The sequence below is a fragment of the Tamandua tetradactyla genome, chromosome 8 (assembly GCF_023851605.1).
Source record: "Tamandua tetradactyla isolate mTamTet1 chromosome 8, mTamTet1.pri, whole genome shotgun sequence".
Lineage (NCBI taxonomy): Eukaryota > Metazoa > Chordata > Mammalia > Pilosa > Myrmecophagidae > Tamandua > Tamandua tetradactyla.
The window spans coordinates 106826387-106847822 of record NC_135334.1 but is presented as its reverse complement, the minus strand read 5'-3'; the positions used below and the strand labels follow the sequence as shown (position 1 = coordinate 106847822).

Genomic DNA, 21436 nt, shown 5'->3' with positions numbered 1-21436 from the left:
CTTTCAAGAAGCTCAAAGTCTGTGAGAAGTTGCTATTGCTTCTTGTGTCTCAGAGACAACTTCTCAATTTTGCTGTGAAAAAAACAGAGAGGACCATCTTATATTCCCATTTTAACACTTTAGTCTGCAAACACTTCTTGGGTACCTTCTTTATGACAGATGCACTTGAACTGAACTGTTAAAATTGCAGCATAAACTGAGTTACTCTTGGCATTTAAAGTTATTTATGTCTAAGGGATGCTTTCCTGCATGGATTGTCTGATTTACTGGATTGTAGAGATCTGAGTTTACTACCTCTATTCCTGTTAGCAGTTAGACAAAGCCTCTTAGCCCTCATTTCCTTCATTAGCCCATAAACTCCTTTCAATGGGTCCAACAGAAGAATCATCTGGGGCTGAAGGCTGGTAAGGGAATGTGTTCTGTATGCACCCTTTGTCATAGCAATGAGAAAGAAATGCACAAAAACAGTTGGTGAGGCTCACTGGGCATCTCCTTAGTTTGTGCTGGCTCAGTATTTCATCAAACTTAAAGGGTAGTTCAGGAGTGCAAGACTTATGTAATTTCCCATCAGTATTTGAGTACGTCTTGGTGGGTCAGCTAATTTACATAATTTTAATTCTTCAATTATGGCATAGTTTGAAAAGTGATTTAACATTAAGCCCCTTGAGAGTGAGATGCTTCCCCAGTCACTTCAGAGTGCTATCCAGCCCAGGCCCAAGACATAGAGGTCAAGCCATGATCTCAAAGCAGTCACAGGCATTGGAGTGGGAAGAAAAAGGGGAGATGGGAAGGAACAGGAGGAAAGGGTGTATCAGGTGAGTTTATGTCTAGTATTGCTGGCCCAAGGGACCCATTAACATAATTCTAATTGACCATCTAACATTAAACATTTGCCACTTACGAAACAAAATAAATCATGGGAAGGAGGGGTCTTGAGCAAAGCCATTCTATGGATGGTTATTTAATATTTATCTGCTGGGTGGTTCTATATAGATGCATATTAGGCAACAGAGGCCATTTATATGGGCAGAAGGATTTCTAATTTACTTACTGCTTAAATCATTCTTTAAATTCTTAGCAAATGCCTTCATTTTTCTTCTTTAACTCATAAAATATTCTCATCTGTGGGAGTCAGACCAAATTGGTTGTCCCTACATTGATCTCTCCCTATTCTCAACTTCTGACAAATCTTCTGCTGCTCATATCTTATTAGTTGTTCTTATAGTGTGTGGCATTACCACACTAGTGCATATCCAATGTGGCTAATACAACTCAGAAACCCAAATTTTTATTTGATTTGATGTAAATTAATTTAAATTTATATATAAATATATAGCTACATACATATTATATTTGTATTTCAGAAGATCACAAGGAATGAATTGGCTTAAAATCCCGAAGTGGGAACCCTAATATTTATACCCTCTGAAACGGGTGAATGTCCTCACTATTCTTTACTCTCCTATTCACATAAGAAGTAATTATTCAGCTTCTGCCATAGCTAATATGTTTCCTATGTTTTTATACACTAAGAATATTTTTGAAGACATGTGAGAAAGTGAGCATTGGCTAAACCAGTGGATGAAGATCAAAGGAAAGAAAGGTAGGAGTTAACAAAGATTAGGAAAGAGGTGAGCATCAGTGGTGGCAGCTACACATGAAGCTCTCTAGCTACAGATATCAGAGAAAGAAGCAAAAGGTTCAGAGCAAGCACATGAAGTGATAAAAAAAAAAAAGACTGAGACTATGGAAAGGACTAGGATTACACAAGATAGAAACGGTATAGGCTAAGCTATTGACACAGAGAGATTCTAAATTATTTAGGTTTACATAGAATCTCATTTTACTCCTACGTGATAGGTCATAGGTGAATGGTGCTATAGGGCAGGTACCCTGTGCTTCCATTCTTATCGCATGGTCTCATGTGGCTGTTCCAGCTTTTGCTTCTCCTAGCCAGCTGTGTGGAGAAAGGGGAGCATGGGACCATGCACTCAGTTGTCAGAGTAAGGTCTGGGAGTGGTGCACATCGTATCCATTCACATCCCTTTTGGTGAGAACTTTGATATATGGCTACCCTTAGATGCAAAGAAATCTCATCTTTAGCTGGGTGCCCATGTGCCCAGCTAAAAACTAATTCTACTGAAGGAAGGGAGAATGGATTTAGAGGGAAGACTGATCTTTCCTCATATAGATACATAGAGACAATCAAGAGCTTTGAATGATGAAATACTTTATTAAACAAAATAGGTGGCTAGGCGTAATTAAGACTGGGAAATGAAAAGCTGTGGATACGAATCATTCTGTCTTCTAGCTAGAACTCTGTGTCTTTGTCCAAAGAATCATTGGTTTTGGAATTATTATCTAACATCAAAAGAGTATATTCTTCCCAGGTCTCTTGAAATGTCCTCTGTCTTCTTTCCTTTCACCACCACAAACTTCTTCTTCCCCATGTATGCAAAAGTCATGCATTCTTAATGGACTCTCTTCCAGTATGGTTTATTTCCATAATATGTTTATTATTGTAATATATTTATAAGGTTTATTTCCACATTACTTTTCCTTTCCTATTACCTGTTATAACTCTTATTGAAAGTGCTACTTCTTTTTTTAATGCATATGGTCTTGTATTGCTTATGAACTTTTCTCCAGGTATGTAACTTTTCTTTCTTCCTAAAATGCTGTAGGTTTCCTGAGGCAGATGCCCTCTCAAACTTCTTTTGGAATCCCTTTAGTGCCTAGCAGAGTGCTGGGGAGAGAGCGCAAGTGCTTAATAGGTATTCATTTGCCTTGTTTGCACAAAATATAGAGGCAGAAATTTCTGGAAGTTTATCACCTAAATACCCTAACTAGTCTATCTGGCCCAGATGGATGATAAATACAACAAATTCAAGAACTCAAAGATCAAATAGGGTTCCACCGCAAGCAAATATTTTGAAAGAAGAATGGCTATTTTGTTTACAAACTTAAGCTTAGTAGAGACTTTATTGTGGTTACAAAGAGAGCCTTTCTTTTATACCAAATATGAAATTCTCTAACTATGTGAGATAATGATAGGTTTTTAGTGCTGAATATAGATTGCTTCTGTGTATCTAGAATCTAAATATCCAGGAAACTCAACCAACTAGAAAAACAAAACAAAATAGAACAGGTCATACTTACTTAAATAGCAACTTCCAAGAGATGTCAAGGTAGACATTATATCCATTTGTATATCTATTTTTTAAAAAACTAAGTGCATATGTACTACTGGTAGTTACCACTGATGTACTATCACAGATTTCTAACACATTGCATAGCTGATCTTTGAAAAAAAAAACAACTTTGGATTGTGTTAAAGGCCTTAATTAATGATGTTCAATTGAGAGGATTGTAATATAAGAGCATGGGAATTATTGGGGATGCAAGTGTGGTTCAGTGGTTGAATTCTCGCCTGCCATGCAGGAGACCTGGGTTCGATTCCCAGTCCATACACTCTCCAAAACATCAAACAAACAAGCAAAACAACCCAAACAAATAAAAAAGTTCAACAAATGGTGCTGCAATAACTGGATACTCACATGGAAAAAGAATGAAATGTGAACCTGCCGTACAAGCATACAAAAAAATTTTAAAAAAGATCGTAGAAATTATTATAAAATAAATGTTTTTCAGTGTAATCTCTGGAATGATTTCTCATTCTTAGAAATTCCAGTTATACAAGATGGACACATGATCATACAGTTTCTCCCTGTTAGTCCTTAGTTGTCATTAAAATCTAGGATCTTCTTAAAATAACTTGGTATCTATGAAAATAATTATGGAGATGGGGCAAAGAGTAATATATAATAAGATAGATGAACACACTTTAGCTATATGTATTAGTTCATACAAACTATTCCAGGAATAAAATAGATTAATGTTTAAAATGCAAAAGTTACTTGGTCTTTGTAAGTTCTGGCTTGCATGTTAATAAATGCTCAGTCTTCAGTGCCTTGTTTCTGTGCTTTGCTTCTGTTAGCGTAAAGTTATTCAATGCTTAAAGCTTAAACAATAATTATTTACATAGAATATAAAATTTTCCTCAAATATTCTATGTAATTTTCAAAATAGCTAAAGCCCAAAATATCTGATACTTTGGTACTTGTGAAATACTAGATAAAGAGTGATATTTGATGAATGAAAATTTTCAGATATGCATTTTAAGCTTTAAAGAGTATTAAAGTTCAGTTTTTGTCATAGTTCTTGATTTCCAATTATTTCTTTCCTGTCTAAAGGACTAGAACTTCAGAAAGCTTCAAAATAGTTCAAACCCATAGAAATTTCTTGAGCTGTTTTCAAATCCCATTGTTGTAGGCAGTTCGATTTATATATGCAAAGTTTTTCTTCTTTCTGTCTGCTTATTTCCTTCTCTAATCCTTCCTCCCAGCCTCCCACCACCAGAATGGGGCACTTAAAGTCAGTTTTACAAACTGATTTCTAATTTTCTCAAAACCAATGTCTGAAATATATCATTATGCTGTATGAATAACATGCTGTTTGCTAGTTCTAAGAAATCATGCAATTTTAAATTAATTATGGATGAATTCTAAGCAATCTGATCTTTTTTGGGGGGGGTGAATGGTTAAGCAATCTGATCTTACAACTTGCATAAATGTGAAAAAAAAAAAAGAAAATGACCAATTAAATAAATAAATAGGTCCTTGTGTAAAGCAAAGAGGTGTTTTTTGACAGTAGTGGGATATAAATCTGATCATTTTGCATACTAATAGAGATTGCTGATTTGGGTTGGAGTTTTCCAGAGTATTTATTATTATTTACTATACCAGATCCAAATGATATATTTTATTACTATGTTCATTATGTTGTTGGAAGCAATATAATTGTATCCTGATACAATATGAAAAAGACTATTTCTCTTCAACTGGGACACATTTAGGTTTGTTTTTATTTTACCTCTTGATATCCAAGTGTGCCAAATAATATCTTTCTGTTTCAGTGTGTATAGTCTTGCACAAATTTTCATAGTTTGCCACAATGCTGAAGTTCCACCAAAGGCACTTGGCTCCAAAAACTTCATCCAAAGGGTTTGTTTTTCCCTTCCTTAACAAAATTAATTCTGGTGGATCTATGAGTCCATTAATCAGATTGAAGTTGATATGATTAATCCTGGACCTGAGTTTTTGAGAGTGGATCTCTTTAACATCTCGTCAACTGAGATGTTAAAGAATGACCCTAATTATTTATCTTTCAGTTTCAGATAACGCAGGGGGGGGTTGTAACTTTGGTTATACTCCTATCCATAGGGATAGAAACTCACAAAGTATCATAAATAGACTTTTGCCTTTAATAGAAAGGTAGAGTTAATAAAGAAACTACTTCACATATATGAAATTGTCTTTGAATCTTATTTGGCTGCCTTGTGGTGTGTGTGTGTGTGTGTGTGTGTGTGTGTATGTGTGTGTGTGTGTATTTCCAAGTAGGTCCTTTCCAAGCCTGAGTTGTTTATTTTTAATGATATTCCTAACAAAATATCAATCGTTCAAGAACATTCCCTTTCCACACAGGAGAAACAGGAAAAATTAAAAAGATGTCTCTAGAGGGAAGAAAAAAACAGGTTTGCCTGCAAGCATTGCATGAATCACTGTCTCCACCTAGTGCTGATGCTCAGGAATTATGATTCCAGAGTCATTGATGCTGTAAAGTTCTAATTTATGTTATGCACGTGTACAGTCATTATTGCCTGCTAGTGCCGTTACAGTTAAGGGTCTGTCAGCTCTTCATTTGTAAGACAGACTATTAAGAGGTCTACTGCTTTTACATAAAAGCTCATACTGTGCTGGAACTCTGCAGTTTAACTCACATAAAGCCTTTGCTCCATGTGAGTGTTTATTAACTATGTAAGACGACCTTGACCAGCTCCTTTAAGAGACACCCCGATGAGCTCAAGTTAAATCGGCATTGCAACCAGAAAGATGGATCCTTTTATTTTCCTGAAAAACTTTAAAAGTAAGCTAAGGAGTAATTTTATGCATTTACACATGTGTTTTTATAAATTATAACTGTATTTCTTGTATATATATATATATATATTTGGTTGAAGTTCTCTCTTTGAATCTTTACACTTGAGGCTTAAATCCTGTCCCCAATACCCAGCCTCTTTGCCAAGAGATTATTTAGATGTAGCATAGACTCTTTTGTGGCAAGATACCCTACCTAAATGTATGGCTGGCTAGAGATTGTAATTTTCCCTCACCTCTTTCTTTTGGTATTCTAGTGTTGACTTCCTAGAAAATATAGCCTGGGACAAAGTTTACAGGCTAAGGTTTTACTAGGAGATGCAATCCATGGTCAGCAAAAGTGAAAGAAAAAGGAAAATGGGGCAGGGAAAGAGGGAAATAAAATGCTAAGTGGAGTGTTGTTATGGAGTTGGCCAGTTTCAAATGAAAACTCATTCGGGACGCCTTCCCTCCAAGATGTATAGAACCAGAAGGGAAAGGGCTTTATCTGGCTGCTTGTCTCTGTATTCTCACCAGTCAAAGTTTGCCTCATGAGGCCTTGACTTCTCTGCACTTCTAGGTTGTGTTATTAGTCCGTCCCCCACCCTTTAGGCAGTGACTGCAGTGTCCTCCTGAGCCTGAAGTAGCTGAAGGACTGGGCAGACCAGGGAAATGGAGCCACTCTGGCTTCTGATTCAGTGGGTGGGAAGGAGGCTGTTCCAAAGCCTGGCCCTGTCTCTGGGAGGATGAGAGAACTGGTGCTGTTATTTGTGACCAAGGGAGGCAGATGTCACTAAGTGAATTTGGAGTGGTACATGGACTGGACGTAGTGCAGTCCACCTCTTTTGCCAGAAAGATCCACTTGTATCTCTGATAATATCCAGATTTCAAAAGAGAAGAAGATGCCCTCACTTCTGCTTCAAAAGGACAGGTAACAGCCCAGCGCTTCATTGGGGTAATCTGTTACGATTTCCTAAAAAGACTTAAAAAGGGTTGGCAAACCAAGCCTCAGTGCCCATTGCTGCAGCTGATCCCAGACTAATTGATATGCATCACCTCTCCCTTCCTTTACCAATTCTAGATTTCTCTTTTTAGATTTCTAGATTTCTCTTTATTCTTGGCCACACTTTGACTAGTCTGAGCAACTTAGTCCAGGGCTCTGTCCCCAAAGTATCACAGACCTTAAACTTCTTGCCCTCATCATACTGGGGCTTCTGAATTGCTCATTTGCTCTTTTCACTGGCCATCCTTCCCTTCCTCCCTCTCTCTCTCTCTCTCTCTCTCTCTCTCTCTCCCCTCTCCCTCTCATTCTTTCTTTTAGAATGTGAAACATTAACATGGTATTAAAAGTCCAGATTGCATGAAACAGTATCTTCAGAGAAGTGCTACCACTCCTCCTCTATTCCCTCTATCTATTTCACTCCACTCCCGCCCTTAACCCCCATTGGGTAATCAACTTCATTTGTTTTGCATTTATATTTTTTATGTTCTTTTTTTGCTAAAAAAAAAAAGCATATATTTTCTCAATCTGTCTTCTTTATTACTCAAAAGATAGTATGTTATATTATTTTGTCCTTAGATTTTCTTATGTAACAATATATTCTAGAAGTCACTCCCTATCAGTTCATTATTAATAACATATCATTTTTAAAATAGCTTCTTATTACTCCATTGTGTGTAAATACCATAAATGAACTGCTTTTGATCTTTCCTGTTGATGGATATTATGATTTATACATACATACCAAATTCGAGAGGCTACCTTAAGTAAAGATTCTATATCTGGCACAGCAACTGTGACTGTAGAACCACTTGATTAAGTTTGTATTGGTTCATTGTATTTATCTATGGCCCATATGTTTGCAGTGACCAGATACCTAAATTGAATGGGGAATTATGTGGACTTCCACCCCTGAATCTTTATATTATTTGATAGTAGAGCTAATGTCTGCCCATGATATGGTATTGCTTCCAGCATACTGGCTGAGAATGTAGTCTAAGGGGCTTCCTACTGGACCTTCCTATCATAATGACCCTCACAGGTCAGGGAACCAATATTAGGTTGGGCCTACTACTAAAATTTCTATCCTGATTATACTTTTGAGTACTGTATTAGTCTGTTAAATGCTGCTGGAATGCAATATACCAGAAATGGAATAGCTTTTAAAAAGGAAATTTATTAAGTTACAAGTTTATGGTACTAAGGCCATAAAAATGTCCAAACTAAGGCATCCAGAGAAAGATATGTTGACTCAAGAAAGGCTGATGGCTGAAAGTGTAGAGCTGTGTTCCAGTAGCCATATTTCTTGGAAATGATTGTATAATGACATAGCTTTTGCAGTGTGGATGTGTGATAGTGCAAACCTTGTGTATGATGGCCGTTTATCTATGGTATGGACAGATGAATAAAACATATGGATTAAAAATAAATTAAAAAAAAAAAAAAGAAAGGCCGATAGGTCCAGAACATCTCTGTCAGTTGGGAAAGCACATGGCTGGCATCTACTGGTCCTTTGGCTTCTGGTTTCAAACAGCTTCCCCAGGAGCATTTTCTTTCTGCATCTCCAAAGGTCTTTGTGTCAGCTTTGAAGCAACTGTTCTCCAAACATCTGAATCTCTGTCAGCTCTGAAATGGCTGTGTTTTCTCCAAAATGTCTTCCCCTTTAAAAGACTCCAGTAAACTAATCAAGACCCACCTTGAATGGGCAAAGTCACATCTCCATCTTATAAAAAGGCCCCACCCACAATTAAGTGGATTATATCTCCTTGGAAACAATCTAACCCAAAGGGTCCCATCTTATAATGTTGAATCAGGATTAGAAGAACAAAGCTTTCCCAGGGTACATAATGTTTTCAAACCAGCCCAGTGATCAAGGAAATAACTACAAGATGTGTTTATAAACCCATTAGATCCATCGATTGATGGACATAGAGCAGAATTCTGTTTGTTCTGTGGTTCCTACAAGATGCCACCTTAATTGGAAACTATGATAGTATTTTAGGTCCCCTGGTCAGTGTCAGCTCAAGTTCTATAACTAACAGTCCTTAAGAATTCTGGACATTCCCTTTTCCCCAATGCACAGTTCAGTTCCCAGGGCAAATGACCACAGGCCCCAGTAGGAAAAGATTGTGGGAATGTTTATCATATATTGTTGCTATAGCTTTGCAGGGCCTTTCTTCCAAGCCCTCATCCTCCCCTTCAATCAATGGGCTTTGTGTCTGTAAACTAACTTAGAGCAGGAAATTGGGTAAAAAAACCCACTATTTTCCATTGCAGCAGCTAATAATAGCTTTTGTTCTCTCTTACTTCTTTCCTCTCTCCCTATCCTGTCCTTTCTTTTCCCATAGTTGTCTACCCCCCCCCCCCCCATCTATCTCACCTTTAAGAACACCATGGTTTGTTTAGCCATCTTCATATAGCTCTGTGGGTCAAACCATCCTGCTTTCCTTGTGTGTGTGTGTGTGTGTGTGTGTGTGTGTGTGTGTGTGTGTGTTGCCTATTATAGTAATTACCCCATCCTTGCCTGTAATGCCATCATCTCCACTGATATTAGGGAACTCAGTTCTATGAGGCATCTCCTGTTATCAATCCTGGCTTCAGAGAATTTCCGCTGCGTATCTTCTCAAAGATGCTTATGGCCCTTTCATGAGTGAACAACTGTATACCTTAAGAAAGGGAATATTCTCTTGGCTCTCCCAAGGCACACAGTTAGATTGTTTGTTCTTGGTCTTACACAGTTAAACCATTCCAACATTTCCCCCTTCCCTGAGGCCTTCTGACCCCTTCCTTGATATTGTACCTAGGAAGTTCTGGATCTCCTCTTCTGGCCATAGTCGTGTCTGGGCTGCAAAGTGCTATCTCAGTGAATCATTAGGGACAGTTCCAGATGTCCTTGCTGAATATTGAACCTAGGTCACTGACATTCCCATGTCGATGAATTCTCCCATCCATCTTTATATTCTACCCCCCATATAACACCTCGATCTATAATTTCACGTTTTACACTAGCTTCTCCTTATATTTATTGACCATGTCCTGAAATTCCTTTGGAGAATATCTTCTTTCTTTATGGAGCAGGATTTGCACTTTGTATTCAGGCTCTACCGAGAACTTATCCTGGTTATTGGCCTAAATCCTTCAGCAGATCTGAAGGAAAGTGGATGTAAACCTGTAAGAATCATCCTATAGGTGAGGTCATTGGCCATATTCTCCAGGCCAGGGGGGGCTATTCTTCTCTAGCAAGTTGGAAGGACTGCTTTTCTGCTGTCTAGGAGGGTGTCATGGTCAGGTTCATGTGTCAGCTTGGCCAAGTGGTGGTATCTGCTTGTCTGGTTGGACAAGTTCTGGCCTGTCTTTTGCTATGAGGACATTTCATAGAATTAAGTCATGATCATGTCAGCTACGTCTGCAGCTGATTCCATTTGTAAACAGCCAAAGGGAGTGTCTTCTGTAATGAGTGATGCTTAATCTAATCACTGGAAGCGTTTTAAGGAGGATTCAGAAAAGGCAGGTTCACTTCCTGCTTTGGCCAGCGAGTGTCTCTTGTGGAGTTTGTCCAGACCCTCCATCGGAATTGTCAGCTTCACAGCTTGCCCTGCGGATTTTGAACTCTATGTTCCCACGGTTACATGAGACACTTTTATAAATTTTATATTTATGAATATTTCCTGTTGATTCTGTTTCTCTAGAGAACTCTAACTAATACAACTTGGTACCAGGAGTGGTTCTTAAGAAACAGAATCTTAAAAATGGATTTTTATGAATGGTTTTCTTTTCTGACTGGACTCAAAGGCACTAAGGACTCTGATTCCCATAATCACAATGACATTGCCAATCCATGGAGTGAGTTGGCAAAAGAGATAGTCAAAATATCACCATTTGATTCTTCTAATGCTTCGCTTATATGAAGCCAGACTCTGGGGATAATGTTTTTGACATCTTTACAGAGTTTTGTGGAAATAGGAAGTATAGAGATGTTGGCTGGTTGTTGTTAGATACACCATATACATTAATGAGTGAAAGGGATGGGCTTAAGGCTTCAAACAAGAAGCTTAAGCGCCATCTGACCGACACAGACATTTCTGTGAGTGTCCTGGTACCCATGTCCCATAGGGCCTTGTTTCACCTGAGACCTGATGTAGGAGAAGATAGACACTTTGTGATTCTGATCAAGCAGGGTTTGGGCCCTGGAGATACTACAACTCCAGCCAACCTGGGCAAGGTGGGGGCCAGGCTGAAGTGTGGTCCTCACCCTGAAGACATCCGAGACATGTCTTAAAGTCACTGTGGGAGTGGCCGATGCTCTCCATTGAATGTGCAGCCAAGGTTTCCAGGCATCAGTGGCACAAGTGAAAGAATCTGAAGAGTTACATAAACTAGGTCCAGTACAGCCAATAAAATACTAGCTACTTTTCAATATTGTCAAGAGCAGAAAGTTATTTTAGATGCAATAATAGCTAAACCTTTCGAAGGGTGTGTATAGAACAGTTTAACCAGAGGGAGAGGATATGACAAGATAATTTGTTTTCTGTTTATAAAAGAAAACACTTTTCTTAAGTCAGTTATGTCTTAAATGAAAACCCTGACAAGGACAATATCATTGGAGTTTCAGAGATGCTATCTCAATGGAATTGGTCTGAGAGAGAAGGGGCAGACAAAGAGGAGATGACTCTTTTAAGAAAGTGTAAAGGGTTGTCTCCTATAACGAGATGCAGAGAAATAAGTCAATAACTGGAAGTAGATGTAGAGTGTATGGAAGTTTTTTGTTTTAAGATGTAAGATATATGCAGATGGTAATGACCCACAAAGGATGGAAGTTCAATGTTTCCACCTTTCTCCCCAGTTTCTCAAGGAGACTTTGCAAATACTTTTTAATCTGCTGCCCAGACTACTCTAAGATGTATCAGGGCATCATACCAACCTGGACAAACCAACTAGATTTCACTCCCTATTCAGGGTTCCTTGAAGTCACCATGTTCCAATAAGGTGACCATACAAGTTAAATTAGATAGTGTGCTACCAAAAATATACATATTGCAGGAGTTTACCATGTTTTGAAGTTGCTCACTCATTTTCCAACAGCTCAAATATATTATTTGTATGAATGAACTTTCCATTTCTTTTTTTACTTCCTTTCAGTTTTGAGGGCATTTATTGTCTTATATGTAGCTAACACTCTGGGAGGCGCTGTGGTAAAACAAAATAAATAAAAACATTGTTTCAGATAAGGAAGTCACTGGCAAAAGAAGAGAAATATAACACAACTGCCCTAGTTTGCTGAGAGACATCAACTTGGTTTTGCCTAGTTCTGTTTTGGTAAGGAACTAATTTCTGCAAGCTTATGAGAAACCCAGGCCCTTATATACCAGGTTGAACATTGCAGATGGGCCTGATGGGATAGAAAATTTTAGAAAACTTTGCAGATGACTATCATGTGTGGTAGACAGTTATGGGTGACGTGCTCCTCCTGTATTCTCATTTATTAATCAGTGCTATGTTGTATTAATAAATGTCCGCCATTGCATTTCTAGGGCCAGTATTACTTAGTGATTATTCTTTGGCCAGAATAGTAAATGTTATTGGCTTAAATTTATTTATGAATTTTACATCTTCATATTATTTCTAAGATTGCTATATTACTTTTTAAATTACCACTCTGATTCTATTATGGAGCTTATCTCCTCTTCATCGAGTGAATTAACTGGGTTTCTATATTTTTATTGGGTAGAATATTTTATAGCATGAATATTATCTTCTATCATCTATGAAGCTGTATGGGAAAGAGCATGATTTTTTCCTGTGTTTTTAAAAATTTTCTATTTTAAATTTGTGAGTTTTATTTTTCAGAAATCCATCTATTTCATCAGTTTTGTATTATTAACAGACACCTATGCATAAGGTGTTCTTTTAATCTCATCTGTGTTAAATATTTAGCTCCATTTTCTTATTTGATTTCTATTGTACTTTTGTTAACCTAAACATATTTGCAAGAGATTCCCTATTTTATTTTTATTTCAAACAACATTTCTTCAAGCCATTCTTCTGAGGTTCTGTTTTCTAATTTATTTCTATTTGAATATTTATTACTTTATTATTTCCTTTCACCTATTTCCAGTATGACAACTATATGTCTTAAAAAATAAATTCTAGAGTTGACTGTTTTATTAGTTCCGTTCTGTACTTTGCTCTTAAACGATCTTTTAACCTTATACATTTACCTCAATATAATTGTGGATATGTCCTATAAGTTTTACTGTATATTGTTCCCATTGTTTTCTAAGTAGTTATTGATTATGCTATTTTTTTATCCTATCTGACATTTTGGAAGATGGACGTGTGTTTTTCGTCCATCTTCCAATGTGGTTGAAATTATAAAATTTAAACTTTCATTTATATCAAATTTTATTTTATCATTTGGGGCAAAAGGCAGCTTGTTCAATTTTCATTTAAAAAAATTTTCCATGAATTTTTGAGAAGGAGGTATTCTCAGTTAACAAACTACAATGCTTATAAGTAAATGATTATACTTACATTTATTAGTTATGCTAAAGTCTAATTTTAAAGATTATTTTGTTAATTTTTTATTTCCAGGTATTTTATGAACATATTTGTTACTTAAAAAATTTACCTGGTCATTCATAACCTATTGGTAGTGTAATAATATCTCCTGCAATAGTTATACTATCTCAGTTTCTCTGAATATCTAAAAAGTTGTGCTTGATTTTTTTCTGTTAGTATTGTTTATGTCATTGTTATTATAAAATGATTGTTATTCTACTTTACTTTTTTGCCTCACATTCCTATGGCTTTCGGTCTCCCTGTCTGAATTTCACTACACCTATAAAAGACTAAAGTAATAGGATTAAGACCCATTCTGACTGAGGTGGGCTATACCTTAACTGAAGAAACCTTATCAGAATGCCCTACTTTTAGTGGGTTTATGTCCACAGGAATAGGTTAACTTTAAGAACATATTTTTTCTGTGTTACAGTTCAAAACCACCACATTCTCCTCCCTCTGGATCCCCTAAAAGACATGTTCTTTCTACATTCAAAATGCATTCATTCCATCACAACATCCCCAAAGCCAAAACCCTTAAATTATTTTAGTAACAATGCTTAGTAAGAAGTCTCATCAAAATGTGTTATGAGTGTGGTCTGTCCTGGGGCACAATTCCCTTTGTCTGTAGATCTCTTAAACCTATAAAACACATTATCTGCTTCCAGTATAAAAAAGATACAGACATAGTATGAACCTTTCCATTCCAATAGAGAGAAATTGGTAGGAAGACAGGAACCGTGGATCCCAAACAATATCAAAACCCTGCAGGACATACTCCATTAGAGTTCCAGTTCTGAGAACCATCTATGAATCCATGTTTAGTACTCCAGGCCTGAAGTAGCAGCAGCCCCACCCCTTCCAAGTGCTGAAGGCTACACCCTTTCCCAGCAGCAAGATGGTGGCCAGCCTCTCCACAATCTCCAGGGCACAAGCTCCACACTCTCTGAGCTCTGGGGTGGCAGCACTCTTCCTGCAAAGCAGGGCCCTCTCCAAGTACTGGGGCAGACTCATTCTGTCCACACACATGTTGAGCCCACTTTCTTGGCTTGAGAAGATGCCTTTGGTCCAGACCTCATCTTTCATGTTTCTGCCCTTGAAGTGATTTTTCCTTCATTTTGTTCCTCCTCTGAATCTTTTAGTCCAGGCTGGTAGTGGTTCTGTTCATACAAATTATGCAAATTGTCAGTCCAAAATGTCAGACATAAGGACCTTTCATAGATCCTTCCTGCATAACTGTACCTCCAACCCTGAGTTGCATGTAAATTGCTGACTGGTTCCATATTCAATTAAACCCTCACATCGAGCACTATTCTCTGGGCATTGTTTCCAGAAACTGAATTTCCCAAACCATCAATATCTGGTTTCTTTGTGCCCAGAAATTCAGTACTCAATTTATCCCTTCCCTCTCACATTTTATATAAGCTACAGGGAGAAATCAGGTTGCACTTTCTGCATTTAGCTTTGAAATCTCCTCAGCAAAATATCCAAGTTCATCACTCTCAAGTTCTATCCTCCATCTGACATCCAGAACTCAGTTTCACCAAGTTCTCTGCTCCTTTAAAACATGATCACCCTTCCTCCAGTTTCCAATAACACATCATCATTTTCTTCTAAGGCCTCAGTGGAAGCACCTTTAACATCTATATTTCTACCAACGATCTCTTCAAAGCAATCTAGGCCTTTCCTATCAAGCACCTCATAATTCTTCCAGCCTCCCTCCATTACCCAATTCCAAACCCGTTTCCACATTTTTGGTATTTGCTATAGCAGCACCTTACTTTCCTGGTACCAAAATCTATTTTAGTTTCCTAGGCTGCTCAACCAAATACCACAAAATGGGTGGGACTAAACAATGGAAATTCATTTGCTCACGGTTTTGAGACCAAAAGAAAGTCCAACTCAAGGCATCATCAAGGTGATGCTTTCTCCCCAAAGAGTATAGCATTCTTCTGCTGTGATACATGACTCTTTTCTCATATGCAAGGCACATAGTGGTGTCTCCTGTTCTCTCTCTTCTCTTCTGGGTTCTTTGATGTCCAGCCTCTTGCTTCCTGTGCCCTTCTCTCTCCCCCATTTGAATTTCACTCCTCTTATAAGGGTCTACAGCAATAGGATTTAGACCCATCCTGACTAAGGTGGACTAAACTTTAACTGAAGTAACCTTATCAAAAGGTCCTACTTACCATGAGTTCACACACACAGGAATGAATTAAATTAAGAACATGTTTTTTTTGGGGGGGGGAGATGATACATAAAGTTCCCGACTACCTCTATGTGGTAACATAAATATAACATAGAATTTGCTGTTTTTAAGTGTATATTGCAGTGCCATTAATTATATTTACAATGTTTTGCTACTATCTCTATCATCCATTACCAATAGCTTTTTCCATCACCAAAAATAAGAACTCTGTACCTTGTTAAGCCATAACTCCCCATTTTTTCTCCTGCTGGGCCTTAGTAATCTCTAATATACTTCCGGTCTCAGTGAATTTGCTTATTCTATTTTGTTGATAGAATCATACAATATTTGTCTTTTTGTGTCCGCCTTCTTTCACTCAACATGACGTCTTCAAGTTTCATCCATGTTGTAGTATGTATCAAAACTTCATTCCCTCTTATAGCTGAATAATATTCCATGTGTGTACATACCACGTTATGTTTATCTGTTCATCTGTTGATGGGAACTTAGATTGCTTCCACTTTTTGACTATTGTGAATAATGCTACTATTAACATTGTTATAAAAATACCTCCTTGAGTTCCTGCTTTCAGAAATCCCAACGTGGAATTTCTGGGTCATGTGGTAACTCTACATTCAACTTTCTGAGGAATCACCAAACTGATTCCAACAGTGGCTGCACCATTTTACAATCCCACCAACAATGTATAAGGGTCCCAATTTCTCCTCATTTTTGTCAACACTTATTTCCTTTTTTTCTAATTTACAGTTTTTAATTAAAACTCAGTCATTGCCTAGTATATAGCAAGTACTTAATGAATAAAATGAATATCTTTAAAGTGATATTTAAATGTGCCAAATTCCTTTTTGTCTTTTATTTTATTTTAGGTGGGCCATAAAACATGAAGGAACCAATAAGCCAGGCCAGTGGGAACATTCCAGAGTTGAAAATCCTCTGTGGAGCAAGCTTACCTACATGTGGCCAGTCCTACCCAATGGCCAACTTAATGAGGTTGTATCGCTTAATTCAAGAAGTGGTTGTTGAGATTTACTTTAAGACCCAGTATGTGGTCACTTTTCTGAAAATTTCCATGTAGATTTTGAATTGTAATTTTGAATAACTACAATGTGTTATTATATAATACAATAGAAAGATGGCTTCCATTATGGAAATGAATTTATTTCTTCTTGTTATCAAATTTTACTCTAAATATTTTGAAATATTATTAGGTACATACATGTTCACAAATATTGTATCTCCCTAGTGAATTGAAGCTTTGATCATTATATAGAAACCCTTTCTTTCTGTAAAATATCACTTATTCAATACTAGTAGAAACACCCCCACTTTCTTTTAGTTATTTTCTTTGTATATCATCTTTGCATCCTTTTACTTTCAATATTTGTATATTCTTCTATTTCAGAAGGGTGTCCAATGATCAGCATATAGTTAATTTTAAAAAATTGTCTGACAGACTGTTTTTAATCTAAAGCATTTCTATTTATTGTAATTACAGTTGTATTGGGATTTATTTCTAACAACTTATTATTTGTCTTTATATGTCCTGCCTTTTTAATGTTTCCTTTTTCCCTCCATTCTTGCCTTCTTTTGGATTGTGTTTTTCCCTCTCTGCTAATTTGGCAATGGACACAGAGGAAGGAAGGAGATAGACATGGTCCCCCTCATAGAGCTTAAAATCTAAGAAGTATGGACTATGAATCAAAAAAGGAGAAATCAGAAAAAGAAGAAAGCACAGTTGGTGAATGAAGGACAAAAAAAAAAAAAAAAAAGGGAAAAGAAGAAACTAACAGAAAAAGTTTAGTGTTCCAGAAATCAAAACTATTAGTTGACTTAGTTCAGTGAGGAATTCTATGGGGGAAAGATTGTCCAGGCCAATTGCCCAAACAGGTTTGAAAATTAAGTCAAAACACTGAATTTAGGAACGCCATCAATGAACCATTATCCTGAGTGAACCCTAATTCTCCTGTTAATTCTTTGACAAGAATCTTCCAAAATAGTATGATGAATAAGAGGAGATTTAAAAATATATGGACAATGGAAATTATTTGGGGGGATGATTCAGACTGTATTAAAACTGAACAATTTTCCTCTCTCTGGTAACAGCTGTTTGCATGCTGTTCTCACTTCTAACTATTCATCCTGAAAAGCAATTGCTAATGCTTTTATGTGCAAACAGCATTTTATACTACCAGTGTTCTAAAATAGGTTAAGGCCTTATCAAAACAAAAGATGATTTCATTTTTGGTTTATATACTATGACTGTGTTCACTGAAATAATTCCTAGGAACTGAAGTTATTTTCTTCCTCCTTGGAAAAAAAAGTAGTAGATTGAAAATTTGTATTTCTAAGCACTTAAAAGTAAGGAGGAATATGGATTTTCATATTCAAGGATGAAAAAGCTAGAAAAAGTGAATTTGAAGAGACTTAAAATCTTGGAATGAATGACTGGATAATGATTTAAAAATTCTTCAAATCCTCAAAATATTTAGTGAATTGTGTCATGTACTAAATTAAATTATGTCTCTTTGGAGGGACTTACATTAAACAAAAGGAAGGTAAAAGTACATATTTTATTATTTTGTTAAGAAATAATTATAATTATCTTTCACTATAAAGGGAAACCAAGGAGGCATGGGAAGGCCCGAGAAATAAATGGAAGACTTCATTAGTTTATTAATTACAAGCAGATAAAGGAGGGCAAATCTGACTTAGAAATTTAGGTTATTGGTTGAGGTTTGGACTCCCCAGAGAAGCACATGATAACTCTGGTTATGAGAAAGAGGATAAATGAAAATGCAGAATTATTAATGTAAATATAAGTAGCACCATGGTCCATGACATTTCTCCTTAAAATTCAGCTGTGCAAAAGAATTGTGTCAATACAAGAGAAAATCAATAATGAAAGAATTGGAAGCATAAGAATTTGAACTGAAAAAAAATGAGGGAGAGAAAACAACATTCTAGTCAATTTAACTGTCCTCGCTCTTGTCGTTCATTATCTTGATGCTTTATTTCACTGGTTCCATGAAGGACAAAGAAAAAGTGCCTTAAACAGCAGAACAAAGCTCTGAATTGGCTTAAAGGAAGAACTGCCCATGGTGTTTCTTAAATTTGGAAAATTTAAAAACACAAGTTAATTGATCTTTTTGGGTTGCCTTTCCATGATGTCTCGTATTAAAAGGAGAGGACCCTCGACTCTTTTTCCATTACCTGGAATGGAAAAGAAGCTGTCTGAAGTCAGCAGTGCTTTGGTGGTGTTAAATCCGATGTCTGCAAGGGTAAACACCAGGTCATGAGATTGGTTTAAGAAGTGAGAAGACCGAAAATTGCTAGGAGTGAAGATAGCACATTTCAGATGCATTTATCAGAAATAGAGCATGCTTGGGTCATTTTATAAAAATCTTAGTTCCACATCCTGACTCTACTTACTGACAGTTCTCATAGGGTCTCTGTCTTTTTTGTGTGAGGGGGAATGTTGTTTCTCTTGCTTCTCTCTTCCATGCTTCAGAAAGACGGGGGGAAATATAGGCTATTTTATACCTAGCCATGAGTATGACAGTATTTTTTAAAATGAGAAGACTATTCTCCTCCATTGTTCCATTCATAGATAATAGACATTTATCTAAATAAATACTTTAAAGCTTGCCCTTTGCAATTTAAAAGTCAATCAGGTGAAAAGTTCTAAAGGAAGACCCAAGAATAAAGTAAAGCTTCATCAATACAAATTGTGATTATTTAGAAGCGTGAAAAACTGGCCTCATTGTATGCCACTATTATTAACATGTGTACTAAGAAAAATATTATACTAAAAATTAAAGGAAAAACTGTTACATTGAAAAGTACTTCATTCCTTGGATATTTAAACATTTATTTATTCTGCTTTTCTCCTAATCAGATGCAATTAATGTCATCTACTCACTCCTCACAAATAAAGTAGAGCATCATAATTAGGTGCTATTTCAGAATAGTTAATCTTCATAGTCCTTGATTTTTTAATAACTTATTTAAAACACATTCTTCTGACCTCTGTGATAATTGCAAGATTCTAAAAACTTTTCAGGGGGATATAAGTTAACGAGTCATTACTTATTACACTAGTTTTTAAAAAATGTTTCCCTCTTCCTTAAACTAAAAGTCACATATTTTGGTTTGTGTTGGCTTCCTGTGCTGGTACTTCTCCACAACCCACTTGTCACTTTATCTTTATCGTGTCAGTTGGACACTCACAGTGGGCTAGGACCACCTCAGAACAATTATCTGAGACTTTTGCCTGCCCAGCATATCTTCCTCTTTCTTTGGGTATTAGCACCCATATCCGCTTTAGGAAATGTCTCCTACTGTTAGTTCATCTGGATTGTGCTATCTTTGCCTGGTTTCTACCGAAATCAGAATAGAGGCAACTGGCTTATTTAGAAATGTGATAAATTGTCCTCCTGTTCACCACAATTATTGGACACGCTTACTAAGCAAAATATTATATTAAAAATATAAAGGAAGAACCGTTAAACTGAAAGCACTCTACTCATCAACTATTTAAACATTTATTTATACTACTTTTCCTTTCGTTAAATGCAATTAACCAGTCATGAACTACGACTTTATTAAGAAGTATGGGCGGGCCACGGTGGCTCAGCAGGTAAGAACACTTGCCTGCCATGCCTGAGGACCTGGGTTCGATTCCCAGTGCCTGCCCATGTAAAAAAAAATAATAATAAATAAAAAAATAATAATAAATAAAAAAATAAAAAAGTGCAATCTTAGGAAGCGGGAGTAAAAGGTAAACCCGGAAGGAAGGACACAGACGATATGAGAATGAGTTATCAAGCTGGTCATTGCTAAGTTCAACTAGTTATCCTCCAAGAAGCCATTTACACTGTGTTCTCAGTAGCATCTTCTGGAAAAGTGAGAGGGAAGAATTTACCCACCAGTCCCCATCTCTCTTTGGTGAAAGTTTTGCCCGAAGTCACACAGCTAAGGAAGTGGGGCAAAGCTTCAAATGCAGGCAGTCTGGCTCTGGCATCCATGCTCTTAGCCATTTCACTGATGCTATCATGAACATTAGTCAGTGGTAAGAGCTAAGGAGAAGATAGACGCAAGGACAGAGATAGGGGTTGTTGGTGGGAAGTAGGACAGGGCAGGATTTGGAATTTTCACATAGATCTTCCAAGGAGGACTTCATCGAGGCGACATATGATTATAAGACTTGAAGAAGGTGAGGAAGAGAACTACACAGATCTTAGGGAAAGAGCATGCAAAAAAATGCAAAGAACCTGAGACTGGGTGTTTGAGGAAGTATATAAGGCCAAATATGGCAGAAGCAAGGTGAGTGAGGGAGAGAGTAGCAAGAGATAAGGTCAGAGAGAGAGGAAGGAATGCATATCCTTTAGTGCCTTGCAGACATTGTAAGGACTGTGACTTTTATTATGACTGAGATGGGAAGCCATTGGAGGGTTTGTAAGTGGTGTGTTCTGGCCAAAGTATAAATGGGATCATTATTATACCACAGTAGAGGGAGCTAAGGTGGAAGCAGGAATGAGCATTTGGGAGCTTTTGCAATCTCTAGGTGAGAGGCTAGTGGCGTAGGCCAGAGTGGTGGGTGTGAAAAAGATGAAAAGTATTTGGCTCCTGGATGTATTTTGTAAGTGGAAACGTGATATATTATTTCGGGTTATTGTAAAACCACTTTTCACACATTCT

The 21436-nt window shown here is 36.9% G+C and overlaps 1 protein-coding gene across 1 annotated transcript in view; it reads left to right on the top strand.

Annotated features, from left to right (window-relative positions):
• The window catches only part of DCDC1 (doublecortin domain containing 1), a 544066-nt gene that overhangs the window by 451930 nt on the left and 70700 nt on the right, over window positions 1–21436 (top strand). The window contains 1 exon segment of the mRNA XM_077114307.1: window positions 16606–16729. Within this exon segment, the coding sequence (XP_076970422.1) occupies window positions 16606–16729 (124 nt within the window).